At 39.9% G+C, this 19,482-nt stretch overlaps 2 protein-coding genes across 2 annotated transcripts; one reads left to right on the forward strand and one right to left on the reverse strand.

Moving 5' to 3' along the window:
- Positions 1–3,564: 3,564 nt before the first annotated feature.
- stxbp3 (syntaxin binding protein 3) lies at positions 3,565–16,871 on the reverse strand. The gene is made up of 19 exons (XM_079642395.1): positions 16,782–16,871; positions 15,307–15,356; positions 14,625–14,706; positions 14,426–14,502; positions 14,250–14,322; positions 14,035–14,135; positions 12,069–12,214; positions 11,562–11,655; positions 9,561–9,685; positions 9,060–9,158; positions 8,919–8,976; positions 8,759–8,824; positions 8,526–8,606; positions 8,043–8,178; positions 7,636–7,742; positions 7,365–7,463; positions 5,148–5,233; positions 4,500–4,648; positions 3,565–4,194 (listed from the first exon to the last, which is right to left on the reverse strand). Exons 1-19 carry the CDS (start codon positions 16,825–16,827, stop codon positions 4,079–4,081), a joined length of 1,791 nt encoding a protein of 596 aa, XP_079498521.1. The 5' UTR covers positions 16,828–16,871; the 3' UTR covers positions 3,565–4,078.
- Positions 16,872–16,895: 24 nt separating this feature from the next.
- On the forward strand, positions 16,896–17,915 carry gemin6 (gem (nuclear organelle) associated protein 6). Its single transcript, XM_079642407.1, has one exon. It carries the CDS (start codon positions 17,032–17,034, stop codon positions 17,572–17,574), a length of 543 nt encoding a protein of 180 aa, XP_079498533.1. The 5' UTR covers positions 16,896–17,031; the 3' UTR covers positions 17,575–17,915.
- Positions 17,916–19,482: the final 1,567 nt, after the last annotated feature.

Here is a 19,482-nt window from a genome sequence, read left to right on the forward strand (position 1 = left end):
ACTCTGACTTTTCTACAGCCAACTCACAGGTTTATAATTGCTTTGAGAAAAAAGATTATTAATTTACCCTTCTAGAAGTGAAGTTATGGTAATTTGTTCTGGGAATGTCAATTTCGAGCCTGAGGCCTGAAAAAAGAGGCTTGGGGCTTAACAGGTTAAATAAGACTTTATACAGCTGGAGTAATTCACAAGCTACTCTGCAGTATACAAAGTAATTCAAACTAGCTGCACCTTTTCCAGCTTTGATAACACTTTAATGCATCAATTATTATAACCAAAACATATTATATATATATATAAAAAAAGGCCAATCTGCAGTGAGAACTTTCAAAGTGAGGTAAGCCTACTTTATGTTGATGCCAGCTTATACTTTTGGGCTTTTACTTGAGTAACATTTTGAATGCAGGACTTTAACTTGTAACAGAGTATTCATACACGTCTAGTACTTCGACTTTTACTTAAGTACAAAATATGAATACTTCTCCCACCACTGATAAAAAGGGCTCATATTTGACTGATTCGTTAACAGATTAATTTGACGTTAAACCTACCTCTCCATTTCTCCAGGTGTACTTCCCGTTGCCGTGTTTGAACCCGTTCACAAACTCTCCCTCAAATCTGGATCCGTCGGGCCATTCCTGAACAGCGAGGCCTTGTCGTCTCTCTTCCCCGCTTTGAGCTCCTCTGAGGCCGTCACTTTGTTTGCTTTCCACCGGCTCCACGACTCCTCGCCCCGGGACTGCAGCAACACCTTTGCAGGTCGGCAGCATTCTAACCGGAACGTATCCTCTCTGAACATAACTCACCCGAATCCATTGGTGCCAAACAACGAGTTAGGAGCAAACGTTAGGAGAAAACTTTAGCTGTCAGAAGTCAGATTTTAGCTTTGACTTTCCTGTAAACGCCGGTTGTCACGACAACAGCAGAAGCCTCTGCGGGTGGAGGTGGGAGCTCGCACGCATGCGCAGAAGAAAGACACTTTAGGAAACTGACATTGATTAAACTTAAAGTCCTCTTTGTTTACCAATTAAATATCTGTAAAATACAATAATATAAGAAACAATTGTTAAGAGAATTGAAATCATTTCTGAATTTAATACGTTAAATAATCAAAAGCTTTAAAAAGTAAGATCAAATGGATGGATTTACAGTAATATTTTCATGGGTTGATTCGTAAAATATCAAAGGATTGTAGGGTAACTTTATCCAACCTCCTTTACAATAGCCTCTACTTGTCGATCTCACCTTTATTATTTTAATTATTCTCAATTTACTAGATTAAGTTAGAATTTGTTCCTTCTTAAACATAACAGGTTTTGAGATTACAGTAGCAGTTTTGCTGACTTTTTACACATTACAAACTCACAGATTAAAATATTTTGGTTGGGTAGACCCAATTTAAACGTGCAAATTGGGACTATTTGAAGATCCCTGGAAGAAAAAGGGAAGCACCCAAGACTGACAGCAGAATAGGATAATTATATATAAATATATGTGACAAATGAAAGTAGGTCATTGTTAGAGAGCATGGATCATTGTCAAGGGTAAGTGTCCCTCTATATAGGGTCAATGAAGCAGGAGCACCCTGTGAGTGTGTTTAAATGTCACCCAACACTTTTTCCTGTAACTGACACTGTGAAAGTTGGTCTCAGCCTTACCATGCTGCTCCATACATCAGTCAAATGTATCATTATAAGAGCTGTTTTAAGATCATATTATGTTTTAAATCTTGTAAAATGCTCTTCCTCAGATATGCATTTTTCAAGTTCAAAGAAAGCTATAAACATGCATTAGTGAAGTATTAAATATTGAAATTACCTGAATGTTGTTGTTTGGGAAAAATTTGATCTTTTCCTCGTGATAAATTGATAACAATTGTTGCGATGATCCTCATGCTCACAGTTTGTTAGTATAGGAATATTAAACTAGCAAAGATAGGCCATATAAAACAGGTCAGTTTTCTCCTATATGTATAGTTAGTAGATTACAGTACAGAACTGTTTTACTGAATACAACATATTACTAAGGCACAACCTCAAGGATTGCTATATTTATACAATATGTAATCATTCTGCCATAAATAAAATCCATAAATTCAAACAAGAAATTAAGCAGTTTTTTGGTCGACGGATTGAAGTCCTACTGTACAATTTAACACATATCTGCATTCCACTTTCTTTTTAGGAAACGAATTATTAGGTATGTATATTAACTGACTGCTGTAGAGATGTTTGCCAGCTTACAATTCTTCACCTTATGCAAACATATTTTTAGTCCTTAGTGCCATGTACATTTTTGAATTCATGTATTTTAAGCTCCAACCACCGGAATGTGTTATGATAGTCAAGAAAACTCACCTGGTGAATTTTATTCAAATCCCAACAACATTTACCCCTCCCTCATCAACCTTGAAGTTTAGCCTCACATAGGGTGCTCCTTAAAATTGAAAGTTGGAAAGTCTAAGCTCCAACCCCCAGAATTCATTCTATTAGGCCCAATCCCAAAACACGCCCTACACCTACACACTCCTCCTCCGTTACGGAGTGAACTCCGTGGAGTGACACATGAAGCTCCCTCCTGTCAGATGGAGGGAGTAAATACAGCAGCATGCTTTGGGACAAACTCTCCTCTCTCCGGCAGAAACAGGAAATGCTGTAACTGTATGTAACAACGGTTTCAAATCAGCATCTCTGACAAAACATTTAAATTAATAACTCAAATAAAACTCCAAACATCTTTAATTGTGTTTTCTTCTTTTTTGTAAAGCTCTTTTAGTTTTAAACCTGATAAGGTTTAAAACTAAAAGGTAGGTAAGCTTCTTAGTTTTTGCAACAGTCTGTAAATATACACAATTTTATAATAAAATGCACACATTTACCTTTTTCTAGACTAAACACAGGTATGATCCTAAGTTAAAAAAAGATGAGGTTATCATGAGGTTGTTAACATCGCAATTTATCAGCGGATGTTTGCAGGAACTACTTCCCTGACGGACACACAGCGTTGAGTCCGGTCAAGTAGAGACCGGTCTCCAGTCAACACAGATGCAGACTCGCTGTTTGAGGGCTTGATAGCCCACTCCCCCTCCACACTCGTTGGTTTGGAACAGCACTTAATGTGCGCGAACGGAGGGGTAGTGTGTAGGGGTAGGGGGCGGTTTGGGATTGGGCCAAGAAAACTCTCCTGGTGAATTTTTTCCTCAATATGACAACATTTACCACTCCCTCATCGACCTGGACTGCCACACTGAGGTTAAACTTCAAGGTTGATGAGGGAGGGGTAAATGTTGTCAGATTGAGGGAATTCTGGGGGTTGGAGCTTAGACTTTCAATTTGAAGGACCACCCTAATGTAATATAACAACATGGTTGCTTTTTCTTATAAAATTAAGTGAGGTCAGTATCTAGTTTCATTATCTAAAATTAGGTTTAATTAGTTAATCAAAGGTAATCAAGTAATTTCTCTAAGTATTGTTTAATGCAATTTCCCGTAACGATTTCTTTTTTGCTGCATCCTAATCAACAAACACTACAAAATGAACTGTAAATATGATCAGGACTCAGACCATTTTTGAACCACCTCCTCCATTTATTAGTCAGTTGTTCAATTAAAGAAAAACGTAAATACTCTATGTTAAAAACACTCTTCAAAATTACATAACGTGTGACTGAAAAAGTCAGGACTCATTGCGTACATACAGTATATACATTAGCTTTGTGCTACTTACCATCTCAATTCTCTCTCTGAAAGTTCCTCAGAGGTCTTTCAACATGTAGCATAACCAGAACACAAAAAGGCAGATGACACATAATTACTTAAATGTTTATAGTAGGATTAGGGCAATTCCATTTGAATATGATTGATCTAATCAAATAACAACAAATTAAACAAATAATTTGCCCTCATGCCTAATATAAATGTGCACCAGGGTTGAAAAGAGTATTAAAACATAAGAATACGAATAAGTATAAGGCAAATTCCCTTCAGTTTTCCACACAGGAAGTTGAGTTGAGTGCACTGTGCTGAGTAATGTGAGATTTAGGGAGGCAGGGGGACGTTTTGGAGTTAGGGGAAACCTCTCAGGCGTTGCTCCTTTCCTCTATTGTTAACGTTTCCATGGGGGCTTTGCTCGGGGCTTTGCTCAGAGCCTTGATGTCATTCAGGAGACCGGTTGGGGTCAAAATGTGAGAAGACCCTGAAAACAAAGTAAAAATAACTGTAACGTCCCAATTTAAGTGTACACATTTTACAGTTCTTATTAGCTCCACTAAATGGTGTCAAACAGCTGGAAATAAAAACAGACAGTGGCCTCTAGCGTCAAAGTTAGTTGGTTTTTATACTGTAAACCCATCTATATATTTAGTTGAATGGAGACAACACAACAAAGGCATCATTTGGATATATTCAGCACAAAAAAAAATTGTCCTTGCATAGTCAGTGAACACAATCTGTCCAGAAAAGTAGTTCATTTGATCTATGTAATCTTGTTTAACTTCTCACCTATGATGACCTCGCAGGATTTGACCGTCTGGGTCACCTCGTAGGCACAGCGCATTTCAGAGTAGCTCATCCCTCCCACAACAAACACGATGAGGCGCGACCCGGTCCGGCGTTCATCCTGAGAGCTGGCTTTGTGCTTCTGACGGGCGCTGTGGGGCAGAGGGGGACAGTGAAATACGTTGACAAAACGTCCATGTGAAAGGTGGAACTAACACAGCAAAATCAACCTTACGGCAAGGAAGACATATTTATATGAAGATTCCAGAAAACAACAGAGTCAACAGCAAAATGAGTCATTTTAGTAAACTTGGTGGCAGGAAAGCTTCAAAATGAAAACCCCATATCAAGAGCAGAAGCGGTGTAGTAATACAAATCCTCACTAGAGGGCGCTAAATCATCCTCTCATTTGTGTGTAAAATCTAATTGTGACTTTCTGTGTCCCTTTTGAGAAGCTGCCAGCTTTACAAAATAAACATATTCAAACGATGAAAAGGGTTTGCATGGCTTTTGATATTAAGTTGGTTAATTAGATCATTGCTCCAAAAAAATCAAGAGCAGGAGCATCTCCTCTAGCATTTATATGTATTTCAAGAAACAATTGACGCAGGTTAAGCATGATACAAAATAAAATATAAATAACAACTATACCTGACGGCCCCGGAGCCATTCCAGGCAGCAGGACTCTCAGACAGGTGCGGCCACTCTTTGGTGTCCAGTTTGTTCTCCACGGCATCCTGAAGGTAATAGGATTTTAATCAAGCAATTTAAAAGCAAAGACAAAAAACAAACCCTTTGGGGCCAGCCATAACATATATTTGAGTATCGCTTTTTGCATGTGCGTATACAAGGTATCCTAGTTGTTGGGGACTAATTTCCCCTGCATGTCATCTTTTGCCCTCTGACGCAGCTGACCAACCTTGAGCAGCCACTATCTCCCAGGGGCTGCCCTAGCATTTTGTTGATGTTGCCAGTTTATGACCGGGCAACTCTCTGTCAGAGATAGTTATTGTTGTTGTGGGACACCTGGAACACATCCTTCCCGAGCCATAAGCGACAACAAATGTGATTCAGTTTCCTAAGCTAGCCCACACTAGTTTCATTCATATGCAGTTCATCTAGAACCCCCAAGCAATATTAAGGCATTCATAGAAGACTACAATCAATTTTTGACTTTAACTACTCAGTTGTCACCCTACTAATGTTTAAGAAGGTTAGAATCATATTGATTAGTTTAGCAAATACTTTCCCTGACCAACAAGCGACCACTTTTTCTCAGGTTTCACAAAGGGGCTTTGGTTTCAGGTGGTAGTGCTACCTTCTGTTCACATTTGGAATCCAATGTGTGTTTTTTAGAATTATGTGAAAACGTAAAGTCTGTGAGACAGCTTAAAACGATTTCTGACACCTCTGTGACCACCAACTAGGTATCATCATCAACAACATGTTTGTTTTGTGCTGTGAGGGGAAACTGTACAGGAAACCAAGTGCTCTTGTGGTGAGATTGCTCAGAAATGGCTTTTCACGTAATAGCAGGAAGGAAAAGGAAGTCAAAATGAGGAGAAGACATAAAAGAACAGAATGTGTTACAGGTGAGACAGAGTTATTGCTATTCTTTATCAAATAAAACATTTTAACCATAAAATTATAGATTCAAAGCCTATCTGCAAACAATGGAACAATGAGCTCTCCCAACTGGTTAACCACGTATATTGCTCATAAATTGACAATCTCAACTTTCTTTTAGAGTTTAAGTTTCCTTTATCAGGCTTTACTCAATATCAACATGTGGAAATCAGTTCTGTGAAATTACAGAACTGAAATGTTGTTATTAGATTTCTGAATAACAACCTTGTATCATGAGCAAAGGGGAAACAGGAAACGGTGCCTCAGTTCCCCATCTAGTTTTCAGAATTCGACTCAATAGCAGAGATTACAAGAGACACATTCAAAAAAGGTGAACTCCTGTGAGCATGAATCTTAAAGAAGGCTGACAGTGACATCAAACCTCAGTTTAAAGATGGGGTAGGTAAGTTTGAGAAACCGGCTCGAGATACACTTTTTGTTATCTTCCAGGGAATGCTCTGAACACATCCCGATAGCAATGCATATCTTAAGTGCTTTGACAAAAAATCCATAAAAAAATATCATCCGTGGAAGCCCTAGCGCTGTAAAAAGCATGACCAAACATTTTAGCCGGCCTGGCTAAAATAACTGGATGGCCTACCTGCCTGTCAGCCTTCCATCTGTGCACAAACTTATCTCGTGCCCTCATTGGTCATGTGTGTGTTGGAGGAGGGGCTCTGTAAGGAAGTGGCAGATTTTTTCCGGCTGTGTATTTTCAAATTCTAGCGCACTCTAGCTGGTTTCTCCAAAATGACCTACCCCACCTTTAACACAAAACATTTTCCATTATGGGAAAGAGGATTGGTACAGACTGAGGGATGTTGCTGGAAAAGGATAATCCCCGGGGATCAACTCAGAAGTTGTGCATTATTAGGCAAGGCAATTCAAAGTGCTTTATTAGATGCTGGTAATGATGTATTTTAGAAATCGATGTGGCCATAAAGAAAAACACAATCGATCGTGTTTGTGTTGCAATTCCTACCGGATTACCCGATACTGATAACTCTCTTGATTTCACGCGTCTTTTCATCATTTATTTTTTAGAAAATTCCTTTCAGTGGGGGCGGGGACTGGGGAAGCGCTTAGATCGACCTAGATGTAGAAATGTGTAAGACGTAACTTACGGTAACACCGGGAGTTTTTTCTTTCCTATAATTGCTTCCTACATCTCCTGGATTTATGCTTCGTAGTTCATCATGGCATAATAATGGTATTGTAACGTGTCAATATAATCTCACTGACCTCCATCACATCTTTTATGACAGGAGTCCATCTGGAAAGCTTGTAAGTGTCCTCCTGGGAACGATCGCGTCTGGTTGGTTTACGGGAGAAGAAACTAGGCTAGAAAGAAAAAAGGTACAAGAAGAGAGTAAGCAGGATTCAAGCAGATGTCACAAACTAAAGAAACTCAGAGTGAACAACCAGCATTATGTATCATAGCGGAAGGTTTTAAAGAACTCATCTACAATCAACTGCCATGAAAAGCAGTTTTGTTTTCCTCTTCTGTACATACCGAGGTGATGATGGGGACTCCCAGTGCTTTCCAGTTCAAGATGAACTCTTGTTGGTCCTCGATCTTTACATGCTGGATGAGTTTGTTTAAGTTCTCGGTCGTTGTTCCTGTTTACACACACACCAAGTAAATACAAATAAAATAACTGATTATAGGTTATAAGGGCTGCATCCTCTTGGTCAAATAATCAACGACGGAAGTTTTGATATACAAGGAAAGGCTTTAAGTTTTAATGTTTTCATTATTCCTTTTTTTACTTTTTATTAAATCATTGAATGCATACAAACGTAGGATTAGTATTCAACTGAGAATGTGCTTTGGGGATAACAGCCTAACTGATTCTTAGTGTCTGCTCTTGTTAACTCTGAAGCATGGAGCATTCATGGAGCTGTGACAACGTGTCTTACCGCTGAGGCTGAAGATGTAGAGCAGCACAGCTCTGATCTTGTCGGGGGGGTTGTATGGGTGGAGCAGCACAGGTAGCAGGGTCCTCATGGCGTCTTTCACCTTCACCCCCTCCACGTCTGACCCCACTGCAAGGTCCTACACAGAGACAAACCTTTACCTTTTGATGTCCCATTCAGGCTGGAGAGTGAGAAGTACTATAACACACATTCACAAAGTCTTTCCTTAGGAGGCCCAGTCTCTTTCACCCACGCATTACCAGATGGGTTTTAAATTCATTTGAACAGAGCTGCAAAACTAACCTAAACTTGCCACAAAATGACTGATAAGGAGAATTAAGTTCATTCAAATGACTAAGCCTTAAATTGCATTCACTTTTATGTTTTATCCCAACATAAACCTGTTTTTCTCAATGGATTATACCAGAAGAAAATGTGTGTCACCAAAGATGCAATTTAATCCAGAAGATCTCGGGGCAAACGGACCTGTTCAGCTTTGCAGAGCTTCTCCACGTTTTTTGAGTAATGTTCCATGCAGTCCTCGGCCAAATGCAGATGAGCCTTTTTCTAAAGTTGAGAAAAATGTGAACATTTCAATGTAAGTATTGTTACTGGAGATGATGAACTTCCTTTTATGGAAAACAAAGATATTTATAGAAGCCAGAAATGATTGGCCTATATGTCAACCTCACATGATAATTGATATTGGTACCACATACCTCAGTCATTTGTTTACGGAAGGCTGGCATCTTCTTCATCATCTGGGACAAATTGGCAATTGTGATCTAAAAAAACAGAGGATGCAATGTTTGCTCAAGATATGCGTTTTAAGTATGAACTATACAGCTCAATAAATCAGGAGAAATCTCAGGTCTGTACCTTTCCATCTGGCTTCTTCTTGCTAGCAGCTATTTCCTTTACCAGCTTTGGGATTTGTCTATTGGGAGATACAATGAGGTTAGGGTCTGGTTAAAGAAGTGTTAGGGAGACACCTTCATCCTTCAGATCTAGCACACTTACTCTGCTACTTCAGCGATGTGCTTGTGCCTCAGCTTAATCCAGAGCTGGTCGTCCTCACTCAGCTGGGCCTCCTTCTCTGGGCCATCTTCAGCTTTGTATCTAGCAACACAAATATCAAAATAAGGTTTATAGCTAAAAATGTATTGCCTATATTTGATCTAATACAACATCTTGTGGATGTATGCCTTCGCTGACCAGTCAAGATCCAGTTTACATCAATCCGTCCAAAATATCATCACTTCATCATGTATTCTATCAGACATTTGGGTTACATTTTTGTTATTAGCATATGGAGTCTTAAATTGTGCCAACTGGTGAGGTTGTTGTGACCTTTGACAACCAAATCAGTTCAGCCTTGAATCCAAGTGGATTTTTGTGCTCATACGATATTGCGCTCACAACAATAGGCAATGCAGACAAACAACCAAAAAACGAAACCCTCCTGGCTTATGACTTGCCGACATGGTGCACTAAGCATATTACATAGATGCGATTAATTACTTGTAGGTGTCTTCCTGGATATCAATGAGGTCGTAAGCCATGGCCTGGTAGGTCAGCTCATGCAGGATGGGGCTGACGGGGTCAAAACCTCTCTCCACTATCAGCAGCTGGGCCTGGGTCTTTCCCTTTTGAAGGAGGGAAATACACAGAAACAGTTTTAAAATAATAATGCATTTTTTGTATAATTAAAACACTGGTTGCTGTCTCTCGTTGGGCCCTTTCTCTCTCTCTCTCTTTCTTTCTTTCTTTCTTTCTTTTACAGTGGGGCAAAAAAGTATTTAGTCAGCCACCAATTGTGCAAGTTCTCCCACTTAAAAAGATGAGAGGCCTGTAATTTTCATCCTAGGTATACCTCAACTATGAGAGACAAAATGAAAAAAAAAATATCCAGAAAATCACATTGTCTGATTTTTAAAGAATTTATTTGCAAATTATGGTGGAAAATAACTATTTGGTCAATAACAAAAGTTCATCTCAATACTTTGTTATATACCCTTTGTTGGCAATGACAGAGGTCAAACGTTTTCTGTAAGTCTTAAAAGGTTTTCACACACTGTTGCTGGTATTTTTGGCCCATTCCTCCATGCAGATCTCCTCTAGAGCAGTGATGTGTTGGGGCTGTCGCTGGGCAACACTGACTTTCAACTCCCTCCAAAGATTTTCTATGGGGTTGAGATCTGGAGACTGGCTAGGCCACTCCAGGACCTTGAAATGCTTCTTACGAAGCCACTCCTTCGTTGCCCGGGCGGTGTGTTTGGGATCATTGTCATGCTGAAAGACCCAGCCACGTTTCATCTTCAATGCCCTTGCTGATGGAAGGAGGTTGTCACTCAAAATCTCACGATACATGGCCCCATTCATTCTTTCCTTTACACGGATCAGTCGTCCTGGTCCCTTTGCAGAACAACAGCCCCAAAGCATGATGTTTCCACCCCCATGTTTCACAGTAGGTATGGTGTTCTTTGGATGCAACTCAGCATTCTTTCTCCTCCAAACATGTCTAGTTGAGTTTTTACCAAAAAGTTCTATTTTGGTTTCATCTGACCATATGACATTCTCCCAATACTCTTCTGGATCATCTAAATGCTTTCTAGCAAACTTCAGACGGGCCTGGACATGTACTGGCTTAAGCAGGGGGACACGTCTGGCACTGCAGGATTTGAGTCCCTGGCGGCGTAGTGTGTTACTGATGGTAGCCTTTGTTACTTTGGTCCCAGCTCTCTGCAGGTCATTGACTAGTTCCCCCCGTGTGGTTCTGGGATTTTTGCTCACCGTTCTTGTGATCATTTTGACCCAAGGGAGATTATCAGTGGTCTTGTATGTCTTCCATTTTCTAATAATTGCTCCCACAGTTGATTTCTTCACACCAAGCTGCTTACCTATTGCAGATTCAGTCTTCCCAGCCTGGTGCATGTCTACAATGTGTGTCCTTTGACAGCTCTTTGGTCTTGGCCATAGTGGAGTTTGGAGTGTGACTGTTTGAGGTTGTGGACAGGTGTCTTTTATACTGATAACGAGTTCAAACAGGTGCCATTAATACAGTTAACAAGTGGAGGACAGAGGAGGCTCTTAAAGAAGAAGTTACAGGTCTGTGAGAGCCAGAAATCTTGTTTGTTTGTTATTGACCAAATACTTATTTTCCACCATCATTTGCAAATAAATTCTTTAAAAATCAGACAATGTGATTTTCTGGATTTTTTTTCTTCTAATTTTGTCTCTCATAGTTGAGGTATACCTAGGATGAAAATTACAGGCCTCTCATCTTTTTAAGTGGGAGAACTTGCACAATTGGTGACTGACTAAATACTTTTTTGCCCCACTGTATGCTGCTTTTTCCCTCCTCAAATGTATTATGAAGAGCAACCATTTTCAAATCTGCTCAAGGCAAAGGAGGGAGTTTTATTTCCAAGCAATCAGTGAAAAATAATACCTTATTTTCAGGTTCACATTCACTCCCTAGAATAGGATTGTGTTTCACTCTTTTATCAGAAGGGGTATCACCTTTTTCTTGCCGCTGTCATCCAGCTCGTAGTGTTTGGCCAGTTTGTCGTCCACCAGCTCTGCGAGGGTCTTGGCGTTCTCCATGTTGGCGTCTCTGGTTAAATGATACATTTATTGACATGAGTTATCACAGATAGGTTAGTACACACCAATGTTGCACTGATACGAATATGAATAACGAGAATACTAGTTAAAAGCAATGTATGCAGGGTCACCCTTTTTTTTCCTTGTTTGTTTTCTTTGGTCTGACTATCGCATTTACATATATGTTTGGTTTTAAAGTTGTTTCAGAAAGTGGTTTCAAAAACACAAAGTGCTTCTGTTTGGATTTACATTTAGTTTGTAATTTGTGCTAAAATAGGGCAAATTAAGGTGACGTTTGCCGTGTTATTTAGTTCCGTAACGTATTCTATGACTCGATTCCAGCTTTTCTCGTAAAAGGTCTCAGCGGGCTCGGGGGCTGAGGTGTGTTATCAAGGCTGAGAAACCGAATCTTCTCTGGCTTACTTCTTGTATCGGACTCCTGGGTATTCGTCCAGCGTGGCACACAGCGAGACGAGCTGGTCTGCCATGGTCTCCAGTGTGTTCATTTTGTCCTGGCTGTTGGGACTGTAGATGCTTTGGAAAGCCCCTGGATTATCACATGTGAACACCTGCAAAGCATTTAACACACCAGAGTTCAAACTAAATATTGTTTGGACTGAATTGGGACCGTTTCAACACAACTTTAATATGCTTTGTAAAAATATAAATCAATTGAGGACAAGTTAAGACCTTTTTGTAAAACCATTTCCAAAGCCAGTGACGTAATAGTTTGTGCAATAATTAAATCATATCTTAGAGCAGCCAACGTCCACTGGGTTCACACTAAACACGGCAATCTCAGTAGCAACATGACACTGAACGAACTCAGTTTTTCTACAGTCAGCAAGTTACCAACTACAAAAGAGGAAATAGAGTACTGCGAAAAAAAAAGCTTAAAGAGCAACTTGCAGGGTTTTTTTTTTTTTACTACATTTATGCTGAAAATTACAATTAAAAATGTTAATGCAGGATTTGATATGTTTTACAAGACATAAGGGCAGGAATTCAGAGGAAAAGGAGCCGTTTTGAGCTCTGCTACTGAAAACTACTTTTTTTTAACGTCAAACGCGTCATATTACGTCACATGGGGGAGTTAACTTTCTCGGACTCGTTCTCTGCCCAATCCGCGGTAGTAGTTTGTAGTTGGTTTGAGCGGTTGTTATTTAGTGAGCTGGTATTTTTTCGGTAATTTTACATTGCATTTCACCATTTGTAATCATGGTGAGCTTGTGTTTGTGCAGGTTGCACAAACTCAAGCCTGTCAGAGCATCGAGTCCACAGTTTCCCTCACGGGAAAAGAACCGGAGCTAGCGTTTGTTCCTGGGTGCGTTGTGCATCCACCTCCCTGCAGCACATACTCCGTCTCCACAGCCTTATCAAGAAACCGTATTACATCTCTCTCCCCCCCTTTGCTGCTCTCTCTCTCCCCCCTTCGCTGCTCTCTCTCCCCTCCGGTACACGGTACCGTAAGACATTGCATTAGGTAACGCTGTGGTGGCTGTACTGCTCCAGCCGTCTCCTTTGTGTTTGTTTGTTTCCCCCTGTCTGTGTTTGTGTGTGCATGGTGGCTGTCACTCCTGGCTCCCGGCTCAACCTCCACTCACCTGCTGCAATCAGCTGTGCACCCTCCCCGACTACACACCTGCTTTCCATCAAGCCATTTACAACGGCATATCAACGGAGGCTCCACAACCTTTCTCCGCCAGATCGTCAAGTATCAGCCGTATCTTGCGTCTCTCCTCCGGTACACAGCACCGTAGTGTGGAGTTGCATTAGGTAACGCGAGATACGGCTGATACTTGCGCATTCGTTTATGTTATGGATCAGTATCAACAGTCCTCCCAGTAACGTTACTATATTATCAATACTACTTTAGTTATAGCCTGATATAGGATTGCTAACTTTACAATGTTGTGCTAACATGCTAACGCCGGTCACTCACCAAGACAGCTGCTCTGTTCTCCACTGGTTCTCCTCACACCAAAGCTCCATTTCTCTCCGATGGCCGTTATATTTTCTAATCCTTGGCTGCTCCTGGTCTCTTGGACGCCTAGCAGGCTCATAATTATAATCATATGCATTCGAATATATATTTTCAACCTCTTCTGTGTCAAAACTAGCATTGGGATCCATGTTTATTAATACGTTACACCGGCCGCTCTCCCCCTTGTTCCCCCCATGTTACGTCACACGCGGGAGGTCACGTGCGGAGGCTTTTTTATGCGGAAGTGAAAATGTCTTACTAAAACGACGCCAGATGTCACTGTAGTGTATATTTCTGTATATTTTTGGGAAAATCTAGTGTATTTATCATTTTCCTACACATTTATTCACTGGTGTCTCTAACCTGCAAGTTGCTCTTTAAGGAATACACCCAGCAATGACTCACTTGGGCCTCCTGTGGCATGAAGGACATGTTTATCTCCTTACACACTCGTATGTACTTTGCACAGTACAGCTTCATGTTGTTGAACAGCTCATCGGGACAATCTGTTGGAAAAAACATTTGAAGTATATATGTTATCTGTTTAAAAAACGAAAATCAAAACATTGTGTCTGGTTTTTCAATTGTATATTGTGAAAGTGGTGATTCAGTTTACTTACAATCGGTGAAATAAACATATGCGGCTTTATATTTAGGTTTGGTCTTGAAGTCACCAATGAAGGCATTGACACACTATAAAATGAAATAAAATGTTAAGATTTAACAAAACATACCAAAATGAAAACTTGATTGGAATTGCAATGTTATCAGGGGTTGCAGGGTTATGATGGCAAACCTTAGCGGTCGGTGAAATGAAGTAGATGGCCTTCATTTCTGGAACAGGCTCTCTGCTCTTGAACAGGTCTTCCACAACTAAAGAAACACAATGTTTATTTCAACAGAGTAGCTACAGACATCCAGGTAGAAACTGCAGTTAGATTGGTCTATAACTGATATGATATGAAAATCAGTGTTTAACTGTTAAGTAGACCTACTTGTTATTTTCTCTGACATCAGATCGGACATTTTGCAGCATGATGAGAGCAGCTTGGTGGTGAAGGGGTCCAGAATCAATATCTGTGAGGAACAAAGATTCACAGTGGGTAGGTCAAATTATTTCTCACAATGTTAAATGTTGCTGGAAATTATAATTAAATGTACAGTCACAGTAATTAAGTGGAGTCAATACAAATCTGAATCAGAATCAGAATACCTTTATTAGTCCCACAGAGGGGAAATTTGCATAGTAACAGCAGGGAAAAGAGCCACAGATAGCTTAGTGTTACATATGTTAAATATGTGACATGCATTTAAAAAAAAGTGCTAAGTTATGATATTAGCAGCCAGGTATGTATTACAGTTATTAACGGCATCTATAAAAGGACTGGCTTATCTAAAGCCAGTTGAGTAACACTTGAAATGTTTTGGCTCTATGAAACCTGATGTACTTATATGATTCTGTTTTCTTCAAGTTTGTATCTTCTTGGTTGAATGCACTTATTGTAAGTCGCTTTGGATAAAAGCATCAGCTAAATGCAATGTAATGTATATATATTGCACATCTAGCACATAGTTGGTTGGTATTTAACAGCAGCAAGTTACACAATTTACAAAATACACACGTTGTAACAGTTCTAAGGATTAATATTGTATTGAGTACATGGAGGCTTGTCCTACCTTCCATACTTCAGAATTCCTGCAGTCTGTAATAATTGTGTCTTTTATTTCTGTAAGAACATGAAAAACAACAAAGAATATGACTGAATGTACAGATTGACAAGAAAATTCATATTACACTTTCTAGCGTATGAAATAAAATAAAGACATTTGAAGTGTATGTTTGTTAATTTAACTACACATGAAAACAATTCAAATTAAATTATAAAAAAACTAAACTATACTGCAAAACATTACCCTCATTTAGTCTCTAATTTTCAGTTTTTGCTCAATCATTTTTGGTTAAAGATTTTATTTCTGGAGGAAGTGTGGGAAAACCGAAAACCAACCACAAACTCATCTTTTGGGATTGTGTTTTCCAAATAATTAAAATACCATCTTAGATTCATTGCAGTTATCACTAGGGATCTGTACCTGAATAATAAATACTTGGCAAAGATCAGAGGTACTGCACTTTTTTCTTTTTGCAAAATAAGTACTAGCTGCAAACTGAAGGATGGTAAACCACCAACACTACTCAGTGGCTGCAGAGACTGATGCTGGTTTACATAATGGAACAGATGCCTGCAAGGCTGCAACTGGAAACAGAGGTAGACTTGAGTTACACTGGAGTGTAGGCGTTTTCCAAGAGATGAGTTGTTGTGATAAAACTGTGGTACCTGCCAAATCTATATGGAAAACCTTATGATGATAAACATTTAGTACTTAACTGTAGAAATGTGGGACATATGTATCATGCATCCTTAATCGGTGACTATTTTTAAACTTTAAAATAATATTTATTAAGAAAAGGAATGAAAACACATCTGCCATGGTGGCAGGTTGGCTCAATTTGTAAACATTTATTTCAATGTTCCATGTCAGGAAATGACCTGTTATGTTGAAAATAAGAGGAAAGATGTGTAGCTGGAGAAGGTCCTTTTTATATTGGAGTGAATACGGTTTAGCTAAATGTAATTGTGAGCAGCCTAAATTAACGTTACGGTTTCCCTTGGTTAATTTCCACACAATGGCTGCCCGGCAGGAAACAAAAGACGTTTTTTTGCAGGAATGAAAACATACTTCTTCGACACAAGAAATGTTTGACAAATTAACGTTTAGGATGTCCAAGTTAAGCTTAGCTAAACGTATTTCAGCTACTTGTGTTGACGTTAGTTACTAGCCTGTTGAGTTGAGGTGGGGCTCAGCCACAGAAAGTGACCTCACACGGACTGCACTCTCCAAAAGGGGGATACATGAGTCGATGTCAGGCATGACAAACACATAAGCCAAGCGTTAACCCAAGTGAAGTCTGATGTTATTAAAAATGCAAGTTGTACGTTGAACTTCCGTAGCGATAAACAGCAGGAGTCACAAAGGAAGAAACAGTGAGTAAAAAAATAAACATATTTAGTAGTCCTTTGAGTTGTGAAAACGAATGGTTACTCTGTTTCAAATATAGCACAATAAACAACTTCCAGTTGGGGTGCACTTACTTTTCCAAACTATTCTTTTCAGCCCGTGATCTGAGCCCGATGCCATCTTGTTTCTTTTTTATTCCTCTGCGCCTCTTCCTTCCTATCTTCCTGTCCCGTGTCCTCATACTCTGACGTCATACGCGTCGTTAAGTGTGCGACGGGGCGCAGCTGTAGTTTGACAGGAAGAAGCGTGGATAGAAGAGGGGATTTTAAAGCCCTAAACTAGAGGAATATATCCGTATATCGATTCGTGAGGTGGACCGCAGTGATGCAGTGCGACTGGCCTCTCTTGGGTCCGCTGCAGTGGATGCGTTACGTCAACAAACAGGTGAAGGTGAAGGCGGGAAAAGATGAGGAGCGCCGCGGCTGGCTGCTCACCGTGGACCCGGTGTCCGCCAGTCTGGTCCTGGTGGACTTCAAGGAGGATGGGGGTGCTTCTGTGCAGGTGGTGATGGGCCATGCTGTGGAGGAGGTGGAGGTGCTGCAGGAGGCCGATGAGGAGACCACACAGCGCCTCCAGAGTTCCTTCCTCCCCGCGAAGACCCGCAGGCTGGACCCGGAGGAGCTGAGGAAGAGAAGAGCTGGCGTCCGGAGCTGGCTGGAGAAGAACCGGATCCCGGTGGAGGAGGAGGGGGATGACCTGAGGGTGGCCGGGGTCCTGACCATCACGCCCCCGTACGGACCTGAAGATTGCTGCAGCTCCAACCAGATCATCCTAGACCGCATCCAGAAACTGATCCAGAGTGTGTTTCAGATACAGCCAGATCACACAGAAACTGATCCAGACTGTCCCTCAACTATGGAAGTATAAAGAAACCCCTGAACAACAGACAGACACAAACCAGAACTGGAAACTTAATTTAAAACTGTCAGAAAGGTTACATATTTTATATGTACAATCTATGATTAACACTACCAATCAGATTCCTGCTCTCTGTCTCTCTACCAATCAGAGGGAGCAGCAGATGTACGGACAGTTGGTCTGAATCCAGTTTGAGTTCAGATAACATTTTTGTTCACATTAAGTTATTTTATTAGTTGAGATTACGTTTTTTTTGTTTAGGTTAAGTTATTTTCTCTTGTTTTTAGTTTAAATTTTGTGTTCTCATTTTGGTTTGTGTTACTAAATAAAAGTATTTCCTTTGTATGATACAGGAGACTGTTTGAAATGTTTTTATACCAAATTAATATTCATGTTTACTATACTTTGATCATTTTTCTTCTTTCATTAGATCTATTCAATCTGATATCAGATGTCAGATATCCTGTCCTTGAAAAACAGATAAAAACATCTGCTCAGTTTCCAAGAGTCACACAGGTTTTCAGGTTATTTAAAATTAAAGTATTGGTATAAAACTGGAAACAATTAATCCATATCCAAGTTGACTAATTGATAGATTAACTAATTGCTTGAGCTCTATTTGACAGTTTGTAATACTGTTTACATGTCTCCTTAAGTCTGGGAGAGGTGTGAAAATGTGTTTATAATAACTGAACATATACAATAGCGGTATGGAGCTTTGGCAATGCAGTTACAAGTTATGTGTCGATTGATTGTTGATTTTAAACTTGTTTATTCAGACTCATACCTTTTTAATATTCGTATGGAGGAGTATTAGGGCCAGAACAACTAGAGTAGAACGTTTTTTAATGTTAAGAATAAAGTTTAAATGTCTGTATTCTCGATATTTTTACTTTATTATTAACATTTCCATTAAAAGTACAAAATATATTTAAAGCTGCAGCAGCAATGTGATTTGTTGACCATGTCTGTTAATTCTGTTTGGAAACAATGTTTTGCTCTGCAAAACGCAATTCTTTAGAAAACAAAATAATTCCCCCCAGTTCAATCAGGGGGGAATTATTTTGTTTTCTAAAGAATAAGGTGCCTCGGATGTTGTTGTGACTGGACCCTAAACATCTTCTTTATCATTTTCCATGTATCGAACTAAAACTCTTCTGTGGGACTCGCTACTAGAGATGTCCCAATCACGTGATCGGGGATCGGAGCCTATCACGTGATTTTCAAAAGATCGGAATCGGGAGAAAAAAATCAGGGATCGGGAATGTTTTAAAAAAAAATGTAATTTTTATTTTATTTAATGTTACAAAACAAAAATGACCATGTTCACGTAAAGTCATCCTGAGGCCTTAGTTTTGGTTTAAAATTACACAACATCATGTATGTTTTGCTTCTTTTGGGCTTGTTTTCATAGACCTGGTTGCTTATTTCTCTCAAATCTGGCAACAGAGTGGACAGAGCGCAGTGTCTAATAGTAGCAGTAAGCTAGCGAGAGGCTACGTTCAGCTGGTGAGTCGGGAGTCGGGACAGAGAAAATGTCAGGAGTTTGGAAGTATTATAACGTTGAAAGCGAAGGCAGTGTAACAGCCAGATGCAATGTTTGCAAGGCGGAGGTTCCGCGTGGTGGAAAGAAAATAGCTACGTTCAACACGACCAATCTAATACGCCACCTGAGAAACAAACACAAACAACAACACGACGAGTACACAGCGACCACTCAGGTAACGGCACTGAAACAACCAACACTTTCAGAGACTTTTAAAAGGAAAGAGAAGCTGCCCCAGAACAGTGAAAAGGCCCAAAAAATAACAGCCAAGATAGCTGAATTCATCGCGTTGGATGACCAGCCGTTATCTGTTATCTTTTTTTTCTCATTGCATAAAGATCGGATCGGGAAAGATCGGTATCGGCAGATTG

Source organism: Notothenia rossii (genome assembly GCF_949606895.1).
Source record: "Notothenia rossii genome assembly, chromosome: 1".
Lineage (NCBI taxonomy): Eukaryota > Metazoa > Chordata > Actinopteri > Perciformes > Nototheniidae > Notothenia > Notothenia rossii.